At 57.1% G+C, this 22,756-nt stretch overlaps 1 protein-coding gene across 5 annotated transcripts in view; it reads left to right on the forward strand.

Annotated features, from left to right (window-relative positions):
* Positions 1–221: 221 nt before the first annotated feature.
* Positions 222–22,756, forward strand: part of DNM2 (dynamin 2) — a gene marked incomplete at both ends in the record, with an annotated part of 71,697 nt that continues 49,162 nt past the window's right edge. For all 5 annotated transcript variants that reach the window (XM_080715090.1, XM_080715091.1, XM_080715088.1 and 2 more), the window contains one exon: positions 222–382. In XM_080715090.1, the coding sequence (XP_080571216.1) occupies positions 222–382 (161 nt within the window). The remainder of the gene's footprint in view (positions 383–22,756) is intronic.

Genomic DNA, 22,756 nt, shown 5'->3' on the forward strand with positions numbered 1-22,756 from the left:
GCGGGCCGGGGCGCCGCCCCGCGGCCCGGGCGGGAGGTCGCTCGGGTCGGGTGTCGCCTGAGAACCGGATGAGGCGGCGACCGTGAGGCCGGGCCGGGAGCGGGCGTCGCGCCGAGGCCGGGGCGGGCGGGGAGCAACGGCCGCACGGGCCGCGGGGCCGCGTCGTCGAGGGCCAGCCGCGGGCGGGGAGCGCCGGGCGCCCGGCCGAGGCCGCCGGCGCCATGGGCAACCGCGGGATGGAGGAGCTGATCCCGCTGGTCAACAAGCTGCAGGACGCCTTCAGCTCCATCGGCCAGAGCTGCCACCTGGACCTGCCGCAGATCGCCGTGGTGGGCGGCCAGAGCGCCGGCAAGAGCTCGGTGCTGGAGAACTTCGTGGGCCGGTGAGCGCGGGCGGGCGGGCGGCGGGCGGGGACGGCGCTCGGCCGGCCAGGGCCAGCGGGCCGCCCGCGGGAGGAGGCCGGCCGGGCTGGGGCCGGGGCGCCGGGGTCCGCGCCGCGCCTCCGGGTCTGCCTCGAAGGCGGCGCCCGGCAGCCCGGGGGTCTGCAGCGCCCGCGCCCTCTCCCGGGCGGCTCCGCCCAGGCCGCTCGGCTGTCGGCGTCCATCTGCCCAGGCCCACCCGGCCGCCCCCGTGGCCGGCTGCTGTCCACTCCGGCGTCCCCGTCCGACCGCGGGGCCTTCGGGGTGCCCAGCCTGGCCCTGGGCTCGGGCCGGGCCTCCCTCCCAGGTGGACCATCCTGTGCGTCTGCGCCGCTGTCCGCGCCTCACCGCCCCGGCGGCCCCCGCAGCCGGGCAGGGGGTGTCTGGAGGAGAAAAGGGACCCGAAGGAAGGGTGCCACCCGAACCCCTTGCCCGTCCACGGGGACCCCGGAGGGAGCCGTCCGGGGCTGTCCTCCTGGCACCTGCACCCGGGGCCCGCCCCCAGGCCTCAGCGTGCCAGCTGGGCGCCCTCCTGGAGGCTGGGAATGGGCTTCTGCTCTTTCAGGCCTCGGGCCAAACTTTGGGCAGCTCGTCCAACTGTCCAGTGGGCCAGCTCCACTCTCGCCCGCGTTTGGTTTCCAAGACTTGGGCAGCCCCTCCCCTCCCCCTCACTCTGTGCCTTCCCTCTTCCCCCATGGGCGGCCACTTCTCCATTCCAGGAAGTACTCCGAGCGCCGTGGTGTGCCTGCCAAGAGATAACATCCTCTTTGCTGCGGTCCTCATAATTATTACCACCAGTCTTGTTTTGTTTTCATACCGGGGATCGAACCCAGGGACATTCTGTCTCGGAGCTACACCCCCCCCAGCTTTCATTTATTCTTTGTTTTGAAAGAGTGCCCTGCCAAGTTGCTGAGGCTGGCCTCTAACCTGCAAAATCCTCTTGTCTCGGCCTCCCAGGGACAGGGATGGCAGGCATGCACCGCTGTGCCCGCCTCGCCGTGTGTGGGGAGGGAGCATTGGGCCAGCAGGCCTCAGGTTGAGCTCTTTCTGGGCCCAGGGTCTGGAATCCCGACGGTGAGGAAGTGGAGTGGATTGTTCTGGTCCTCTCCACGTTGGAGGTGAGCCAGGAGGTTCAGGAGCACTTGTTCACCCAAGGCCGCCGGGCAGCGCCCCTGCCTTCCTAGAGCCCAGGAGTTGTGCTGGGCGCAGCGGTCGTGTCCTCCTCTGCTGTCTGGTGTCTGTGTCTGCTGTGGCGGAAACGTGTAGCGTTGGGGACAGCTGGGCCTGGCCTGGAACTCGGGCTGGGCCGCAGGCCCTCTGCGTGGCCGTCTCCCTTCCTGCCCGGCCTCCGGTGGGCATCTGCAGGGAGGGCTCTATTCCGTTTGCCTGGGGCCTCGCACAGGTGTTTGGCCTCTCTAAGCCTCGGTCTCCCCACCCCTGATAATTGGATGGTGGTCCCGGAGCAAGAGCATAGGAAGGTGGTGATACTGCGTTGAAGGTGTTTCCCAGCATTCCGGAGGCTGAGACAGGAGGGACGGGCTCAGCTGCTTAGTGAGGGCCTTTGTAACTCAGGGAGACCCCGTTTCAAAAATTAAGACTAAAAAATAGGGCTGGGGGTGTGGCTCATAGGTGAAACGCCCCTAGGTTCCATCCCCATTACCGCAAAAAAAAAAAAAAAAAAGTGTTTGTATTAAGGGAGTGCTTGCTTAGCACGCCCAAGGCTCTGGGTTCCACCCCCAGCACTATAAAAAAATAAAATAAACAATGGGTGTGGTGGCACTTGCCTGTAATCCTAGTACTTGGGGGAGGCTGAAACAAGAAGATTGCAGGTTAGAGGTTAGCCTCAGCAACTTAGTGAGACCCTGTTCCAAAACAGGTGATTTCTCTTTTCTTTTCTTTTCTTTTTTTTTTTTTGTTGTTGTTGGTACTGGGGATTGAATTCAGGGGCATTCCAAGTTACGCCCCCCCCCCCCCCCCGCTCTATTTTATTTTTTTAATTTTGCAACAGGTTCTCATGAGGTTGCTGAGTCTCACCATTTGCTGAGGGTATCCTCAACCTGTAATACTTTTATTTTAGCTTTCTAAGTACTGGGATTACAGGCATGCACCACCATGCCCGGCTCTAAATAAAATAAATTTTTTTGGTGTCGTATTGGATATTGGACCCAGAGGCATTCCACAGTTAAGCTACAGCCCCAGCCCGATTTTATTTCTTATTTGGAAACAGTCTTGCTAGATTGAGGAATCTCACTACTTGCTGAGGCTGTCCCTAAACCTGTGATCCTCCTGTCTCAGCCTCCCAAGTGCAGGTTTTACAGGCAGGCACCACCACAACAAGCCAAAATAAAATAATCTTAAAGAGGCTGGGGGTGAAGCTGGGCGTGGTGGTGCACGCTTGTCATCCCAGCATTCCAGAGCCTGAGACAGGAGGAGCGCGGTTCGAGGCCAGCCTCAGCTACTTAAGTAGTGAGGCCCTTTGCAGCTCAGTGAGACCCTATTTCAAAATAAAGAATAAAAAATGGGGCCGAAGGTGTTGCTCAGAGGTAGAGTGCCCCTGGGTGCCATCCCCAGCACCTAAATAAATAAATAAATAAATAAATAAATGGCTGGGGCTGTCTGTCCTGGTGGTGCAAGCTTGTAATCTCTGTACTTGGGAGGCCGAGACAGGAGGATCACAGTTCAGCTACTTAGTGAGGCCCTCCACAACTTAGAGAGACCATGTTTCAGGATAAAGAAGAAAAAACAGGCTAGGAGTGTAGCTCGAAGCTCCTGGTTTCCACCCCAGTACTGGGGTGGAGCCAGGTGTGGTGGCTCAGGCTGTGATCCAGTCCTCGGGAGGCTCGCCGCGGGAGGTTTGCAGGCCGCCTCCGCAGCTTCCTGAGGTTGGTTCTCTACAACTTACTGAGGTCCTGTTTCAAAATAAAATAGGCTTTGGAGGTGGGGGAGAATCTCAGAGGGTAAGATGTCCCTGGGTTCAAATCCCAGTACTAAAAAAAGTGCTTTTTTGGGGGGTACTGGGGGCTGGAACCCAGGGGCATTCTACCTCTCAGAGACACCCCAGCCCTAATTCTTTTATTCTTTATTTTTGAAACAGGGTCTCACTGAATTGCAAGGGGCCTCACTAAGTAGCTGAGGCTGTCCATGACCTCTGATCTCCGCCTCCCAAGTGGTGAGATTAGGGTGCCCGGCCAAAGAGCTTGTTTGAACCTGGCCAGGAGGCACACACCTGTCGTCTTAGCTCCTCGGGAGGCTGAGGCAGGAGGATCCTTTTAGCCTAGGAACTCAGACCGCCCAACATAGTGAGACCCGGTCTCGAAAAAACAAAAGGCAGAGCGTGTGGTCGGCCCGCGCCCGGCGCCAGCGGGCGTCAGTGTCGGGCTCTTCCCTCAGCTGCTCCCTCGCACGCCCACAGCAGGATTCAGCCGCAGTAACATGCTTTCAGGTTGCACACTGGGCCCAAGTGCCTGCGGTGCTGGGAGACACCCGGAAGGGGTAGGGGTTTGGGGACGCGGCGTGTGGGCCTCGGGCCCGAAGCGGGGGTCCCTGTTTATCTTTGTGACTTTGGCTGACAGGTTTGGCTCTCTGGGCCTCAGGTTCCCTTTCTGTAAAATGGGGGGGTAGCTCGGTGGAGTAGCAGGGGCTTAGCCGGTGCGAGGCTCTGGGTCCCAAGAGAGCACCCCAAACTGAGAGCCGCAACAGGACTCTTCCCTGGGGACTGGATGAGCTAGGGGTGAGCCGCCCAGTCCTGCCGCAGCCCCCCGCCCCGTGGGACCCGGAGTGGCGGTTTGAGCCCGCGCTGGCCCTGCTGCACCCTCAGCCTGGTTTCCAGTCAGCTCCCAGACCAGTAGCCCCAGGGAGGAGAGAGCCAGCTGCCTCTGGACTCTGACCACTTCGCCCCAGGAGCTGGGAGGGGCTGGGGAATTCTTCCTTTTTTTTTTTTTTTTTTTTTTAAGGTGCTGGGGTTAAACCCAAGGCCTCAGGTATGTCAGGCAGGAGCTCTACCATGGAAGTGCACCCCAGCCTTTTATTTTTCATATTTTTAGTACTAGGGATTGAACCCAGGGACCCTCTACCACTAAGCCATAGCCCAGCTCTCTTTTTTTTGGTTACTGAGGATTTTTTTTTTTTTTTTTTTTTTTTTTTTTTTTGGTGGTACTGGGGTTCCTGGAAGCCCTTCTACTTCAGGGCTACACTCCCAGACCTATTTTTACATTTTTATTTATTTATTTATTTATTTATTTATTTGCGGGTCTGGGGATGGAACCCAGGGGCATTTGACCTCCGAGCTATACCCCCTGCCCTATTTTTTATTCTTTATTTTGAAACCGGGTCTCACTGAGCTACAGAGAGTCTCACTAAGTAGCTGAGGCTGTCCGCGAACCGCGATCCTCCAGGTCTCAGCCTCCCGAATGCTGGGATTACAAGCGTGCCCACCACGCCCGGCTCTACATTTTTATTTGGAAACAGGGTCTCCTAAGCCAGCGCGATCCTCCTGTCTCTGCCTCCCAAGCGCGGGGGTTACAAGCGTGCGCGCCACCACGCCCGGCTGGGTTTTTCTTTTAGAGAGGACCGGGAAGTGGTTGGGATCTTGGATCCCGCTGCCGGATCCTGTGAGCTTATTTATCACTGCTCTGAGCCAGGAGGCGTCTCACGCTGGGGTGGTCCAGTCACCTGGCGCACTTGTGAGATCTTGCACTAAGGGCCCAACTCCTGCTCTGCCCAGTGTGGCTGCCCAGTGCTGGGGAGGCTGAGACAGGAGGCTCGCGGGCTCAAGGCCAGCCTCAGCAGCTTACTTAGCCAACCTTGTCTCAAAATAAAGAATAAAAGGGCTGGGGAGCCGGGCGCGGTGGCGCAGGCTCCAGAGGCTGAGACCAGAGGACCGCGGTTCGCGGACAGCCTCAGCTACTTAGCGAGGCCCTCCGCAACTCAGTGAGACCCTGTTTCAAAATAAAGAATAAAAACTAGGGCAGGGGGTGTAGCTCAGAGGTCGAATGTCCCTGGGTCAATCCCCAGTACCGCAAAAACAAGTAAACAAGCAAGTAAATAAACAAACAAATTAGAATTATAATAAACTCCTAAGAGCCAGGGCGGCGGTGCACTCCTGTCACGGGTACTTGGAGGCTGAGACAGAAGGGTTGCAGGTTTGCAGCAAGCCGAAGCAGCTTTCGGAGACCCTGTTTCTAAATAAAAATAAATAGGGCGAGGGGTGTAGCTCAGAGGTACAATCCCCTAGGTTCAGTCATCAGTAGGAAAAAAAAGCCTCTTAGGGCTGGATAGAGATTGAGACCACGAGTGCTTGGAACTAGCTCAGAGAAAGTGCTGTAGAACGTCAGGTATTAGCCAGTAATCCCAGCACTTGGAGGGCCGCGACGGGCCTCAGCTAGTTAGTGAGGCCCTATTTTTTTTTTTTTTTTTTTTTGGTGGTACTGGGGTTCCTGGAAGCCCTTCTACCTCCGGGCTACACTCCCAGACCTATTTTTACATTTTTATTTGGAAACAGGGTCTCCTAAGCCAGCGCGCGCGGCTGGCTTCGAACCTGCGCGATCCTCCTGTCTCCGCCTCCCCAGCGCGGGGATGACAAGCGTGCACCACCACGCCCGGCAGTGAGACCCTATTTAAAAAAAATACAAAATAGGGCAGGGGGTGTAGCTGGGGGGTCAGATGCCCCTGGATTCCATCCCCAGACCCACCAAAAATAAATATAAAAATAAATAAATAAATAAATAATAGTGGGGCATGGTGGCGCATGTTTGTAATCCCAGCATTCAAGAGGCTGAAACAGGAGGATCTCAGGTTCTCAGCCAGCCTCAGCTATGAGGTGCTTTGCAACTCAGTGAGACCCTGTTTCAAAATAATAATAATAAAATAGGGGTGTAGCTCAGAAGTGGACTGCCCCTGGGTTCCACCCCAGTACTACAAAAATAAGTAAATAAATAAAAATAGGGCTGGGGGTGTAGCTCAGGGGTCGGAGGGTTCAAGCTCTAGTACACCCCACACACAAAGTCAGATATTCAATGAAAAAATTTCACACTTGGAGCACTTTCAGTGTGTGCTTGGGGGCGTGACGCTGACTAGAGACAAAACCCCTGCTGTGGCCGATAGGGGGGGCTGGTAGAAATCGATAAGGGTGTGGAAAGGAGACTGGTGGCTCTTGAGTAGAGCCTTTCAGGAGGGAGGAAGGGAAGCCTGGCTGCGGGAGGAGCCCATGCAAAGGCCCTGAGGCTGCCGTTGCCTGGGGGCCTGGCGGGGGAGCTGAGGTCACAGGAATTGGGCGGGGCTTGGTGCGGCCTTCCTGTAATCCCAGCACCTCTGGAGGCTGAGGCACATAATAGAAGCTGGTTCAAAAGTGCATCTTTTTTTGTGTGTGGTACTAGGGATTGAACCCAGGGCTCTGAGCTCTGCTCCCAGCTAGTAGCTAGCTTGCTTCTCTCTCTCTCTCTCTCTCTCTCTCTCTCTCTCTCTCTCTCTCTCTCCATTTATTTTTGCCAAACTGGGGATTGAACCCAGGGTCATTCTACCTCTGAGCTAACTTCCAAGCACTATTTTTAATTAAATTAATTAATTAACTTTTTGTGGTACTGGGGATGGAACCCAAGGGCATTCTACCTCCAAGCTACACTCCCTGCCCTACTTTTTAATTATTTATTTTGAAATAGGGTCTCACTGAGTTGCAGAGGGCCTCAATAAGTAGCTGAGGCCGGCGGAGAACCTGCGATCCTCCTGTCTCAGCCTCCCAGGTGCTGGAAAGACAGGTGGCCAAATTGCTTCTTGCTAGCCGGGCGTGGTGTGCACGCTTGTAATCCCAGCATTTGGGAGGCTGAGACCAGAGGATCGCGGTTAACAGACTGCCTCAGCAAATACTTAGTGAGGCCCTTTGCAGCTCAGTGAGACCCTGTTTCAAAATAAATAATATAAAGCAAGGCTGGGGTGTGGCTCAGAGGTAGAATGCCCCTGGGTTCCATCCCCAGTACCGCAAAAAGGAAAAAAACCAAAATCGCTTCTCGCAAGTGCTGGACGCCCTGCCAGGGGGCCCACGTGCCTGGGCAGCCGAGTGGGCAGCTCGCGCGCCGCCGTGGGCAGCTGAGGTCCAGGTGCAGCCACATGCCCAGTGAGGGCCCTCGCTCGTCTGGGCCTCAGTTCCCTCATCTGGACGGTAGGAAGCAAATGCTCTCTGTGTCCTGGGAGCCGACCGAGAGTTAAATGAAGTAATCCTTGTGAAGCCAGAGACAGGGCTATTTGTGGCCCACCCTCTAGTCCTCATGGGGACTCTGATGATTACTAACCCGCCCCTCTCTCTTTTGCGGGTCTGGAGATGGAACCCAGGGGCATTCTACCTCTGAGATATACCCCCCAGCTCTATTTTTTAGTCTTTATTTTGAAACAGGGTCTCACTAAGCTGCAGAGGGCCTCACTAAGTAGCTGAGGCTGTCTGTGAACCTGTGATCCTCCCGTCTCAGCCTCACAAGTGCTGGGATGACAAGCGTGCACCCCCAACCCCAGTTTATGTTAATTTCTTTCTCAAAGACAGGACAGTCAACAAGTATGGTGGTGCACACCTGTAATCCCAGTACTCGGGAGGCTGAGCCTGGAGGGTCATAGGTTTGAGGCCAGCCTCGGCAGCTCGGTGAGACCTTGCTTTAAATCAAACAAAATTAAAAGGGAGCTGGGCGTGGTGGCACATAGTCTTAATCCCAGTACTTGGGAGGCTGAGACAGGAGGCTCGCAGGTTCGTGGCCAGCCTCCTTGAGAAAATTAAGTAGGGCTCGGGATGCCCTGGGTTCAACCCCAGTACCAAAGTAAATAAAGAAACGCGTACATAAACCACTCCTTGGGCACCGGGGGCAGCACCTCAGGGTAGCGCGCTCTCGCGTCGAGCCCCTAGTCCAGGCGGGTGCTGGCTCTCCGGGCACAGCCGGGACTGCGGGGCGTGTGACAGGTACGCACGCGCAGGCACACACTCGCGTGCCCCAGACCCTGCAATGGGAGCTGGAGGCTGCTCCGTGTTTGTTTCTAAGTCAGAATCCTGACTGCAAACAAATATTTGGCTGTGAGCTTTGTTTATGCCCGTTTTGGAAGCAGAATCCCCGAACAATAGGGGATTTGGTAAACAATGTGCCCAGACAATGGACTGTGAAACAGCCCCGAGAATGATGTAGAAGAATATTTAACAGAAAGCTGCAGGAGACTTGTCAGACACCAGAACGAAGGGGCGGCCCGAGCCCATCTTGCTTAAAACAGTTATCAGCCGGGCGCGTGGCGCACGCTTGTACCGCAGCATTCGGGAGGCTGAGACTGGAGGATCGCGGTTCGCGGCCAGCCTCAGCTACTTAGGCCCTCTGCAGCTCAGTGAGACCCTCTTTTAAAATAATAAACAATAGGGCTGAAGGTAAAATAGTAATAATAGTATCTCGGAGGTAGAATGGCCCTGGGTTCCATCCCCAGTATTGCAAAAATAAATAGTAAATACATAAATCAATAAATATGAAAGGGCTGTGGGTATAGCGCGGAGGTAGAATGCCCCTGTTTTCAATCCCTAGTACCAATAAATAAACACATAAGCTGTATTTGTATTTTTGAAGGACAAAGCCAGGCGAAGCGCCCAGCACGCGACCCCGCGATCCCCTCGCGCGTCCTCTGATGGTCTGGTTTGGTTTCACGCCGTGGGGTTTAGTTCTTAGCTAGAGGGGCCCTGGCCCTGGCTCCCGCGGTGCAGATGTTTTCGTGGGTCTTCGCGGGGACTGGCGGCCCTCCTCCGTGGATACGTGCGCTGGAACCCAGCCTCGGCCGGGCCTTCTGACTCTGTGACTGAGGGCTGAGGACGCCTTGTGGGTAGTTCTGGGGGTGTCAGAGCTCGGGGAGAAGGGGCTGGTCACCCCAGGACCCCACCTGTGCCCCACGCTTGCATCTGGCTTTGAGAGTAGCTGCTATCCAGGTTTTGCCTGATTTGAATTAAAATGCTGAAATTAGAGGCTTTCCAACTGCGGGAAAAAGTGGGCGCATCCGCTCAGCCCTAATTTCCTGGGGCGAAGCCAGCTGCGCGCTGTGATTAGGCCTTCATTGTGTCAGCTTTGGAGAGGTGCAAGCCAGTGACGATATATTTAAGGGTATCAGCTGCGATCACAGTCAGAACTGCCACGCCTCCGAACAGGATGGTGGGAGAGAGAGGGCCCTTAGTACTGGCGGCGAGGCCCTGGGGCGCGGGGTCCCCCGGGGGCCCTCTCGGCTTCAGCCGGGGGCTGATGGCCTTTTCGCTTCATCTGCTGCTGGGTGCTTATGACAGAAACCTTGACCGGCACTGCCGGGCCAGGCCCGTCCGTGAAATCTCACTCAGTGTCTGCGCACCCCAGGAGACCCACGGTGCCGGGACCTGCTTCATAGCGCGGGCCCAGGCTGCCCTTTTGGTCCAGTACCTGACGGGTCTTGTGCAGCTTTCTGAGTCATTAATATTCATTATCCCTCAGCGGGGAAACTGAGGCCAGTAGGGGGGTCCAGCCTGAGCTCTCACGGGAAGGAGCCCAGGAGCCAGGGGTGGGCCAGCGGCGTGCTGCCGCAGAGCTACACCCCCAACCCTATTTTTTATTCTTTATTTTGAAACAGAGTCTCCCTGAGTTGCAAAGGGCCTCAGTAAGTAGCTGAGGCTGGCTGCCAACCCTCATCCTTCTGTCTCAGCCTCCCAGATGCCGGGATGACAAGCGCGCGCCACCACGCCCAGCGTCTCTGGGTTTTCTTTATCCATTTATTTTTTTAGTGGGGCTGGAGGTTGAAGCCTAGGCCTTGTGCATACTAAGCAGGTGTACTACCACTGGGCTACATCCCCAGACTTCTCTTTTTTTTGGGGGGGGACGTGGTCCCACTAAGTTGCCCAGGCTGGCCTTGAACCTGTGCGCCATCACGCCTAGTTTCTCAGGATCCTCTGATTTCATCAGCTGTGTGTCCAGCTGGCATGGCGTAGGTAGCACCCCGTCTGAAGAAGACGCTGGGCACAGTGGTGCCCGATACAGAGACGAGCAGGCCAACAGGAGAAGCGCTGGGCGTGGCGCCCAGACCCAGGACTTGAGAGGCTGAGACTTGCAGGCCAAGGCCAGTCTCAGTAAGTCCCGGACTCCAGCAGCCCAGCAAGACACTGTTTCCAAACAAAGCTGAGGAGGGGTGGCAGGGTAAGCGGGCTGGAGTGATGCGCTCCTGTAATCCCGGTGCTTGGAAGCTGGGACAAGAGGATTGCAGGGTTGAGGCCAGCCTCCGTGGTAGAGTGAGGCCCTCTCAGCAACCTAGCAAGACCCTGTTTCAAAACAAAAAATTAAAAGGGGCTGGGGGTGTATGTCGTTCAGAGGTTGAACTCTGCCCCTGGGTTCAATTCCTAGTACTAAAGAAAAAGAGAGAAAGAAAAAGAAGAGTGAGAGGCGCCCGGAGCGGGGCGGGCGGCCAGGAAGGCCTCAGAGGCCTTGCCCGGAAGGAGTTGCGCAAGGAAGAGCCAGATTCCCACCAGCCAGCCAGCGAGGGCGCCGCCCGGCCGAGGAGCGCGCCCTGCGCCGCCCGCACGCGCGTGCCCGCTGTTTTAGTTTTTATGTTGAAGTAGGGTCGCGCTGAGTTGCTGGAGGCCCTTGCCGTGTTGCTGAGAATGGCTTCAGTCCTGCGAACCTTCGTCCTCGTCCCCCCGAGTCCTGGGATTACAGGCGGCCCGCCGTGCCCAGCTTTCTTTGCTTTTTTACAGCTGGATAGGGCCCCGTGGCACAAAGCCGCTTTCCCCTCCTCCTGGCCCTAGGCTGCTGGGGGCATGAGTGACCTTGGACCACTCCTCCCACCCAGGGTAGAGGGCTCCTCCATCTCCCCACGTCCCTTGTCGCCGAGTCCTTGCCCTCCCCATCCTCGGCCTGGAACCCTCCATGGCTCCCACCCCATTTAGCAAAACCGAGGCCGCTGCTGCCCACCTGGCCTGCCGCCGCCCACCCTCGGCTCCTCTGTGCCCCCCTTGCTCACCCTGCACCCCGGGATCTGCCTGTCCCGCCCCTAGGCAGGGGAGAGGGGCCGGCCCTGTTGGCACAGAGGGATAACAGGCTCAGGGAAAATAGTGGGTGGGCGTGGCGGCGCGACCGGAATCCAGTGCTCCCAGTACTCAGCCACTTAGTGAGGGCCTCTGCAACTCAGACCGTGTTTCAAAATAAAATATAAAATAGGTCTGGGAGTATAGCCCAGAGGTAGAAAGCCCTGGGTTCCACTCTCAATACCAAAAAATAAAAAGAAATTGGATAGGGCCGGGGGTATAGGTCTGAGACAGAGTGCCCCTGGGCTCAATCCCCACCATTCCCCAAATTAGAAAATATATAATAATAGGGCTGTGGTGTATCTCCAAGGTGCAATGCTCCTGAGTCCAGTCCCCGGTACAGAGGCTCGGAGCTGTGCCGTGTCCACCTGCTCTGGCTGTCCCGTGGGGCCGCGCAGGGCGCCTCCCGAGGCCGCTCCCCAGTGGCTGCCCCTCCGGCCCGGCCTGCACCTGGCTTGGCGGGGCGGCGGGGAGCCCCAGACCCGTCCCGCGGCCCGCAGTGAGAAGTCTCAGTACAGGCGGACCAGCCCCAGAGGAAGCCCGGGGCCCGGCCGCCCTGATTCTTGTCGTTGGAGCACTGGGGGGACCCAGGGGCTCCGAGCTGCACCCCAGCCCTGTTCCATCTCTTTGGCTTTGCAGCAGGGTCACTAGTTGCTGAGGCTGCCTCTGAACTTGTGGTCTCCTGTCTGCCCGGCTCTGGGGCGACAGGCGTGGGCCCCGAGGCTCCGCAGTGGGCGCCCACTGGGGTCAGCCCGTGGACTCCAGGAGCCACAAACCGAGGCCAGGGCCCGCGGGCGCCAGGAGCCAGCAGCTCCCCGAGGGGCTGCCCGTGCTCGGCTTGGTCTGTCTTGGCTTTTGCAACACCGAGTGTGCGTTGTCTGGGCGGAAGCCTGGCTCCTGCAGCCTTCGCCCGGGTGGCACCACGCGGCGGCACCGCCTGGCACCGCTGGGAGGCCAGGGCGGGCTGCTCCCTGCCCTGGGTCTCTCCTGGTTGCTGGTGTGGCTGGGGATGGAACCCAGGGCACTGCACCGCGCGGCGCCTCTCACGTTTTCTTGCTTGCTTTCAGAGAAGGTCTCCCTGAATCGCCCAAGCTGGCCTCAAACCTGTAGTCCTCCTGCCTCAGCCTCCCAAGTACTGGGATCATATAGCCTGTGCCACTGCACCCAGCCCTGAGCTAGCCAGCTAGCTCTCTTTCTTTTTTTCTTCTTTCTTTCTATGGTACTGGGGGTTGAACCCAGGGGCATCTACCTGTGATCTATACCCCAACCCTATTTTTTGATTCTTAATTTTGAAACAGGGTCTCCCTAAGTTGCGGAGGGCCTCACTAAGTAGCTGAGGCTGTCCACAAACCTGCGATCCTCCCGTCTCAGCCTCCCGAGTGCTGGGATGACAACCGTGCGCCACCACGCCCGGCTTTTGTTGTTGTTTTTGTAGTACTAGGATGACAGGTGGGCCAACCACGCCCGGCCTCACCTTCACTTTTTATTTATTTGTTTATTTTGGGGTACTGAGGATGGAGCCCAGGTGCATTCGACCTCGAGCTGCACCCCAGCCCTATTTTTTAATTCTTTAATTGAAACAGGGCGTCACTGAGTGGCGGAGGGCCTCATTAAGTAGCTGAGGCTGGCCTCCGGTCTCAGCCTCCTGAGTGCGGGGAGTACAGGCGCGCCCGCGCGGCGCCTCTCTAAGTTTTTGGGAGCACGTACCACACATTGGTTTGGCCTCTTGTCCCTCTCTGCCTGCTAGAAGTGGCGGGCCCCTTGCCCCGCACTGGCCTGCCGCAGACGGCCAGAAAGCCAGCTTGTGCCCGTGAACGTGGCATCAGTCTGTGCCGCGGTCGAAGGCGGCGGGGCCTGTTCTCTGCCGAGACGCCCGGCCACTGCCCGCCGCCCCAACCCCCTTGGCCGCCACTTCCTGGGGCTGGCAGGGTGGGCGCGCAGGAAGCGCGGCGCAGGTGATGGGCTGCAGGCCGGACCTTGCTGGAGTCTTGGGGCGGCGGTGGGTGGGATCTTAAAGGCGGGCCTGTCCCTGGCTGGTGCCTCGGGAGCTGCGCTTGCTTTTCCCCTCTCTCTCCCTTCCTTTGCTTTTCAGTACTGCTGACGGACCCAGGCCTCGGGCTGCTGAGCCGGCCTCTCCTCGGGCTCTTCCCCAGCCCTCTTTTTGTTGTCAAGCTTCCCAGACAGCCCCGGCCCCGGGCGCACGGGCGTGCGCCACCCACCGCCCGCAGATGTTTATATTGAGATATAAGTCAGAGCCGGATGTGGTGGTGCACACCTGTGACCCAGGACTCAGGAAGCCGAGACAGGTGATCACAGCGAGTCGAAACCAGCCTCGCAACCAGAGAGGCTCAGTGAGCCGGCGCCGCCCGTTCAAAACAGAGCAGAGGCCGGCCGGCTTGCTGGCACCCTGGTGACCCCAGCGCTTGGGAGGCCGAGACCGGAGGAGCGGGTTCCCAGACAGCCGCCCGACTTAGTGAGGCCCACGGGAGGGACCTGTGACACAGCAGCTCCACTCGCAGGCTTATGCCCGGGAAATGGATACAGGTGTTCACACACACTTACACACACATGTGCACATCGCAGGAGCCTCATTCCTCCTAGCCAGAAGGTGGAAACAGCCCCAATGTCTGTGGGAAGATGAAGGAACGGAGGAGTGGCAGCCATCGGAGAGATTTTAGCAAAGAGGCAGCCGCACACCCCTCCAGGCTCAGCCTTCCACCTCGGGATCACAGGCCTGTGCCCCCATTCCGTTCTGGCCTCAGGGTTGCCATCCTCCTGCCTTGGCCTCCTGTTGACTGGGATGAGGGCCTGCCGCACCCCACTCTGCCCGCCCCCTTGGTCCTTTTTGGATTCCTTGGTTTAGCAGTGTGTTAATTTCTACTTACTTTGCAATGCCCCGGGTTTCCTTTTGTTATTGATTTCTAACTTTATTCCTTTTATTTTTTATTTATTTATTTATTTGGTGGTACTAGGGGTGGAACACAGGGGCTTTCTACCTCCGGGCCACACTCCCAGACCCATTTTATACTTTATTTGGAAACAGGGTCTCACTGAGAGCCTCACTAAGTAGCTGAGGCTGGCTTCGAACCTGTGCGATCCTCCTGTCTCAGCCTCCCAAGTGCGGGGATTACAGGCGTGCACCTCCACGCCCGGCCTTATTCCCGTTTAGTTGGAGAACATACTTGATTTCTTTGTGAGTCACGCATTATGGCTTAGTCTGGAGTGTGGTCTGCGCTGGGGCGCGCTCGCGCACTGGGGGGAGCGCGCCGTGCTGTCCTGCGTGGCCTGTCGTTGACGGCGTTCCTGCCGCGTCCTCACTGATCTCTCATCCGGGTGTTCTGTGTGTTTTTATTTGCAGTACTGAGAGTTGAGCCCAGGGCCTCGCGCGTGCGCGGCAAGCACTTCCCTCTGAGCCAAACCCCCGCCCCCCCCTTTTCTTTCTAACTCTGGGCCACCCTCCCAGCCCTTTTTATTTTTAGTGTTTTAAAAACCAAAATAGGGTCTTCCTAGTTTGCTGAGTCTCACTACTTGCTGAGGTCGTCCTCGAACCTGTGGTCTTCCTGTTTCAGCCTCCCAGCTAGTGGGATTCCAGGCTGAGTGGTTAGAGCTATCGACGCACGCCGCCACACCCAGCCTCCATGTTCAGTGCGCGCATGCGCGCGGTGCTCCTGGGCCAGCCTCCTCAGTACTGGGATTACAGCTGCGCGCCCCACCCCGTTACCTCCCCATTCTTTTCTGTGGCTGTAGAGTATTTCTTGGTCCCACCCACATGACTGGACCCCGAGTCCAATTACCCTCCTCCAGGTTCCAGATTGTTTCCGGTTCCCCTCTTGGCTGGGCGTGGAAGGCCACCGATTGGGTTTCTGAGTCTGCCGCGCCCAGGCCTCATCCGCCTGGCCCACAGCTGGAAGCCGGGGTGACGCTGTTCTCGTCCCTGTCACAGATGGAGACCTGAGAGCTGGGAATGCGGCGGCCTCTGTGCTCCCAGGCCAGGCCGTGGGCTCTGCTGCCGCCAGGGTTTGACGCGCGCAGTGGATCTGACTTGCATTTGGAAAGTCCTGGGCACACACAGAAAAGATGTTGTCAGAGCCGGGCGTGGTGGGCACGCTTGTGATCTGAGACAGGAGATCGCGCAGGTTCGAAGCCAGCCTTGGCTACTTAGTGAGGCTCTCGGCAACTTAGTGAGACCCTGTTTCCAAATAAAGTATAAAATAGGTCTGGGAGTATAGCCCGGAGGTAGAAAGCCTCTGGGTTCCACCCCTAGTACCACAAACAGACACACACATGTGCCAGGAGTGGTGGTGCATGCTTGTAATCCCAACACTTGGGAGGCTGAGACAGGAGGATCACAGGTTCGAGGACAGCCTCAGTAAGTAGTGGGCCTCAGTAGCCTAGTGAGACGCTGTTTTGAAATAATACGGGGCTGGTGGTGCAGGTCTGAGGCCAGGGAGGCGCAGGCGCTCTGCCTGGCACCTCCGGTGGCCCCATCCTGGCCACAAAGCGTTACGCATGCCCTACTGTGAAAAGTTCTGCCGAGGTGACCCACTGTGCAGGCCGCTCACCACAGTGATATCAAAGGGACTGCCGGAGGCCAGAGTTGAACCCAGGTCCCAAATTCCAGCAGTTCCCAGCACCCATACCAGTTGCTTTAGGGTTTCTCAGTCCACCTGACAAGTTGCAAGTTAAACATTTGCCTATTATAAACGCTATTAAAAATTTACAAAAGAGAGCTGAGCGTGGCGCGCACCTGCACTCTCAGTACTGGGGAGTCAGTTCAGGGACCGCCCTGGCAACTTAGGCTCCTCAAATCAGTGACCCTCTTTTAAAATAAAACAATAGCTGGACGTGGTGGCCCACACTTGTCATCCCAGCATTCGGGAGGCTGAGACCGGAGGATCGCAGTTCACGGACAGCCTCAGCTACTAAGTGAGGCCCTCTGCAACTCAGAAACCCTGTTCAAAATAAAGAATAAAAAATTGGGCAGGGGGTGTAGCTTGGAGGTCGAATGCCTCTGGCTTCCATCCCCAGACCGCAAAAAAAAAAAAAAAAAAAAAAAAAAAGAATATAAAAAGGTCTGGGGGTGTAGTTTGGAGATAAAATGCCCCTGGGTTCCACCCCCAGTATTGAAAAGAAACCCACAACAAAATAAAACTAGTCTCAGCAACTTAGCAAGGCCTTCCGCAGCTTAGTGAGACCCTGTTTCCCAAAAAATAAGATGGGGTTGGGGATAAAACTTGGAGGTAGAGTGCCTCCGGGTTCCGTCCTCAGTACCAAAAATAACCCAGAAAGGGCTGAAGGTGCAGCTTGGAGGTGGAGTGTCCCCGGGGTCAATTCCCAGTACCAAGAGAAGAAAAGAAAGTCCGTCACAGAGGTCTGAGATGGACGTCACAGCGGAGATGGCCACGGCGCTGTCCGCCCTCCAGGGCCCCAGCCAGCCCGCACGGGCAGGACGGCGAGCGTGCTCCCCAGAATCCCTCACGGCCACCGCCACCCGATCCAGGGCGCCCGGCTGAGCCCAGATGTGTGTCTTCCTGGTGTTCTCTCTGAAAAGAGCCGCCCTGTGCAGCTCGCAGGGCTCCCATGCCGGTGTGGCGCTGGCGCTGGGCCCAAGGAGGGCAGGCCGCGCCCGCCCCTCCCCTCAAGGCACCGCGCTCTGGTTGGGGTGCTGCTGGATAATAAATAAAAGCAGATAAGCCTGGCGTGGTGGCGCACACTTGTAATCCCCGCGCTTGGGAGGCGGATACAGGAGCCAGCCTCGCTGGCTTAAGAGACCGTTTCCAAATAAGAAAATATAAAATAGGCCTGGGAGTGTAGCCCAGAGGTAGAAGGGCTTCCAGGAACTCCAGTAGCACCAAAAATAAATAAGTAAGTAAATAAATAAATAAACATAAATAAATAAATAAATAAGCAAGCAGATAGCACTGAAAAGTGCTATGTCAACAAAAAAACCGGGGCGTGGGGGTCAGCAGGGGAGAGCCGGGCCCCTCTGAGGAGGAGCCTTGTTAGCTGACTCCTGGGAGACAGAAGGAAAGACTCCCCAAGAGGAACCCAGGGTTGCTCATCATTTAGCACATGCAAAGGCCCTGAGGCAGGAATGCATCTGGCCTCCCTCCTGTCCCTGGATGCCAGCCTTGGGTTGGGGAATGTCTGTCGCTGGGAGGAGGTTGGGCCTTTGGAGCCTGAAGGTTGAGCGCTGAGGACATGATCTTATGATGTATTGGGTTTTACTTTGATGTTGGGGACAAATGCTCTCTTTGGGGTACCACGGGCAAGAACTGTGCAGACTTCCACCACCCTGTGAGCAGACAGTCACCCCACTGTACTGATACGGAGACTGGGGCTCGGCGATCTGATCAGATCTGACCAGGTTGTCCAGAAAGGTCATGGCAGGGCCTGGATCCCAGCGGAGCTTGGAGACAACAGGGCCTCAGCCGCCATCGCCAGGGGCGCATTCCTGACCAGGGAGGAGTCCCCCGGGCCTCAGTCTCCCCATCTGTGAAATGGCAGATGTGGCCCTTCATTCCACCGGCATTGTGCAGCCTGCTTCCTGCCTGGCTCTGGGCTGGGAGCGGGGGAGAGAGCTAGGGTCACTGAACAGAGCCCTGGCCCCAGGAGGCTGCTGCTTGAGGAGACGGCCACTGTGTGAACGCTGAAGGACGAGGGTTCCTGGCCAGGAGAGCAGCCTGTGCAAAGGCCCTGGGGTAGGACAGTGGCCTCTCCACACTCCCGCCCATTCTTCCTTTGCTGGGTCGCCCAGGCGAGGTCTGAAATGTTGAACCTTAGTCTGTCCTTCTGTGAGATGGAGGTGTTGGCCCTGGCATCACTCCTCTGGACTCCCCAGAGGATTTGCCAAGATGTTGCCTGCGATGGGGCTGGCGGCGGCCTGCTGGGCAGCCAGTGCTCCCTGTGTGGTTCCTGTGGGGCCCTGGGGTGTGGCGCCTGCTGGAGGACCCTTGGTGGCGCCATGCCAGGTCTGGCCCTGGTGTCTCTTGAGTCCTTCTGGCCACTTTGAGGGTCTGGAGGCTGCGTGTGCAGGACCCGGGAGTGTATGGCGATGAGGCAGGGACACTGACCTGGCCGCGGCTGGGCATCGCGCCAGCAGCTCAGGTGACGGGCCTGGGCCTCCCTCTGACTCACCACTACTGCTTATCCGTGTGCTCCCTCCATTGGGTAGCTGGGCTTCTGTATCTGTCTTCCCTGGGAGCTGTCTCCTCCCTCCTCCCCCAGGATCCTTTGACTTCTTGCTCTCTTTAAAAGATTATAAACACATACACACACAATGATAAACAAACAGCTTGGGCTTCTGATCTGTCCTAGGTGCCCCGCCACGCCCTCTTCTACCTGTCTCCTCCCAGGAGGGCCCGCCTCACCTTGCAGAGAGGCCCTTAAAGCCAGTCCAGCCAGCTGGGGAGACAGGGCCCCAGACCACCCGGGGCTGGGGATGAGCTGGTCCAGCTGAGGCGGGCGCTGCCTTCTGCCCTCAGAGGCTCGGGGAAGTCCTTGATTTAGCAAGAGGATAGAGGAGGCGGGAGGGCGTGCTTGTGGAGAAGAGCCCGGAGATGGAAATGATGTAATAGTCGACAGCTGGGCATGCGTTGCGTGCCAGCCCTGTCCTAGGCCTGGGGTTGTGGTACAGGAGACTGCCCGGGGGAGCGGGCGTGTGTGGGGTTCCCCAGTAAGAAGCAGATGAACGGCATTGAAGGACTGTATGTTTAAATTTTTGGTACTGGGGATTGAACCCAGAGGTACTCTACCTCCAAGCTATACCCCCAGCCCTTATTTAAAAATTTTTTAAAATTTTGAAACAAGGTCTCACTAGTTGCTGAAGTTGGCCTTGAACCTGTGGCGCAGGTTCCCAAGCACGGGGTGACAGGCACCAGCATTCTGCGGTGCTCTCCTGGGCGTGGTGTCACATGCCTGTCGGTGTGTCTTGGGAGGCAGGATGAGCGCAGGTTCAAGGCCAGCCTCAGCAAGTTAGTGAGACCCTGTTTCCAAATAAAACAGAAAATAGGTCTGGGATAAAGCCCAAAGGTAGAAGGCCTCTGAGTTCCACCCCCAGTACCACAAAAAAAGAAAATCAGTCAATAAATATAGGGCTGGGGGTGTAGCTCAGAGGTAGAATGCCCCTGGCTTCAATCCCCAACACCACACACACACACACACACACACACACACACACACACACACACACACACACACACGGGCTGTGTGTAGAGCTCAGAGGCTAGACGTCCTGGGTTCAATCTCCAGTACCAGAAGACAGAGCGTGCAAATCACACATGTTATCAGCGTGTGGAAAGGAAACGTGGGAGGAGGCGCAGGGGATTGCAGGTGCACACGCGCAGAGAAGTCTCCCCTGAGGCCAGCAGGGCTGCCCTGTTGGACATGGAAACCCCAGGGCAGAGAGGCCGGCCGCCGAGGTCCAGCCGTGCGGTGGTGGCCCGCTGGGCACACCGGAGCCTGGGTGGGCAAGGGGGCCGCGGGGCAGGGCGGAGGCAGGGGAGCCTGCTGCACCTGCTGTTTCTGGCCCACTGGACAGTCGGTGTCACACTGCCCAAGCTACTGAGGGCGCTCCTGCTGCCGTGGGCCCCTGAGCCTGGAGGCTCGTGGGCCTGCTGCCCCGTGCCCGCCTGGCAGGGCCTCCCTCGGGCTGTGCCCCCGCCCCTGCCTTCCCTGGGCCTCCCCAGCACGAAGGCCCCAGGCGCTAAAGCCGCCCGCTGCAGGGAGCGGCCTCTCCTGGGCGTCCTGCCTCCTCCAGTCCTCCGAGGCTCTGAATGTCCCTTGTCTGTGACAGGGGCGTCACCACTGCCTTTGCGGTGCCTGGCGCCTCGGATGCGCCCCGTGCTGTCACAGGACGGCACCCGCCAGCACACAGGGGTTTAAAGTCTGGGCCTGGCAGGGCGTGGTGGCGCAAGCTTGAGTCCTAGCTTTCTGGAGGCGGAGTGAGTATCACGGTCCTGGACAGCCTCAGCTACTTAGTAAGGCCCTTCGCAACTTAATGAGGCCCTGTTTCAAAAAAAGAATAAACAATAAGGCAGGGGGTGTAGCTCGGAGGTTGAATGCCCCTGGGTTTCATCCTCAAACCCTCAAAAAATAAAATAAAAATAAAAAGACTAAAAAATAGGGCTAGGAGTATAGCTTGGAGGTAGAATGCCCCCGGGTTCTATCCTCAGTACTGAAAAAAAAAAAGAAGTTGGGGCCTGGTGGGGAGCTGCAGCCTCCGGGCCTTCAGGCAGGCTGCAGGCCAGGCGGCCCTGGCCAAGACCCCACGGGCCTCAGTCTGCCTTCCCAGGGCCCGACCAGTCTCCGCCTCCAGGGGCGGTTAATGGAATTCAGCCGTGGAACCTTCTCAGCGCCTGGCCTGGCCCACAGCGAGCACTCCACATCTACTACCTACTCCACTGAAGCCAAGACAAAGACAAGCCGGGGTTTTGGGGAAGCAGTAACATGTGGATGCGCATGGTTCAAAGATGTCCTAGAACCTGGGGTGCCCGCAGAGGCCCTGCTCCCCAGGCGCTATTGTGGTTCGTTTTTGTTTTTTCTTTTTAGTTGAAAAACGCAGGCATTCTTCTGCAGTTGTCCCCTCACTTGGTGTGTCCAGGAGGAAGCTCCAGCCTGGAGATGAAAGGCCACTTCTGGGGCGGTCGGGGTGGGCCGTGGGTGTTTAGTGCCTCCCCGCTGCGCTCGAAAGCGCCTCAGATCGGATCGGCGCGTTCCTCTAATTCCTCTAATCCCACAAGGACTCTGCGCAGTTCCCCTGCGGGCTCCCTGCGTCTCCGTGAGATGTCCTCCGGGCCTTTGTGTCTGTTTCTTTCCCTTCACGTGTGGTTCTGGAGATTCAGCACGGGCTTTATACCTCTGAGCTAGAGCCCCGGCCCCCTCTTCTTCTGTGGAACCAGGGATTGACCCCAGGGGCATCTGCCTCTGATATACGCCCCCTGCCCTATGTTTTATTCCTTTTCATAAGGACCTCACTAAGTAGCTGAGGCTGGCTGAGAAGCGCAATCCTCCTTTCTCAGCCTCCCAACTGCTGGCTTAATTCTTTATTTTGAAATAGGATCTCACTGAGATGTAGAGGGCCTCACTAAGTAGCTGAAGCCGGCGGCAAACATACGAGCTTCCTGCCTCAGCCTCCCAAGTACTAGGAATACAAGCGTGTGCCACCATGCCCGGCTGCCTCTAGCACTTAAAAAAATTTTTTTTGTTTGTTTGATACAGGGTCTTGCTAGGTTGCAGAGGCTGTCCTTGAACCTGGGATCCTTCCTCCTGTCTCAGCCTCCCGAGTACTGGGACTCCAGGCGTGTGCCACCACGTCCAGCTTGACCTTTTTCTTTTTTGGCTTATTTGTGGTTCTGGGGCCTAGAGCATGCTGGGTTTGCGCTCCGCCCTCAGCCCCACCCCCCTTTTCTTTTTCTCTACAGGTGCTGGGAATCAACCCAGGGCCCTGGCATGGCGCGCTAAACACACCCAGCCCATTGTGACCTTTCTCGGAGATTTAACTTAGACCAGTAAACAGTACAAGTTTAAGTGCACATCTTGATTTTTTTTTTTTTTTTTTTTTTTTTTTGGTGGTACTGGAAGCCCTTCTACCTCCGGGCTACACTCCCAGACCTATTTTTACATTTTTATTTGGAAACGGTCTCCTAAGCCAGCGCGCATGGCTGGCTTCGCACCTGCGCGATCCTCCTGTCTCCGCCTCCCAAGAGTGGGGATGACAAGCGTGCCCACCACGCCCGGCTCGTCTTGATCTCATTTTTAATAGCTGAGTGCACCCTGGTAGCCAGAATAGATCAAGATTTAGGATCAGTATACCCCAAAAATTCCCTGGTGCCCTTTGCGGTCAGCCCCAGCAAAGGACCCCAGTGCTCTGATCCTTATCACCAGAGACTAGTTCTGCCTGTTCAAGTCCACCCGTGACTCAGAGACACGAGCAAACATCTTCAACAGGTGGATAGAAATCTCCAGAGTGGCCGGGTGTGGTAGCACACGCTTGTCATCCCAGCATTCGGGAGGCTGAGACAGGAAGATAGCAGTTCACAGACAGCCTCAGCTACTTAGGGAGGCCCTTTGCAACTTAGTGAGACCCTGTTTCCAAATTAAGAATGAAAAATAGGGCAAGAGGTGTAGCTCAGATGTCCAATGCCCCTGGGTTCCAGACCTCAGCACCACAAAAAAGGGGGGTGAAGAAAGAGACAGTCCCTAGAGGGTCTTGTCCGCCGTGGCCTGGGCCCAGGAAGACCCCAGGTCCGGCCATCAGCTGCCAAGAGGACGGATAGACAGCGGCCTGGCCACTCTC

Source organism: Muscardinus avellanarius, assembly GCF_963383645.1.
Source record: "Muscardinus avellanarius genome assembly, chromosome: 18".
NCBI lineage: Eukaryota > Metazoa > Chordata > Mammalia > Rodentia > Gliridae > Muscardinus > Muscardinus avellanarius.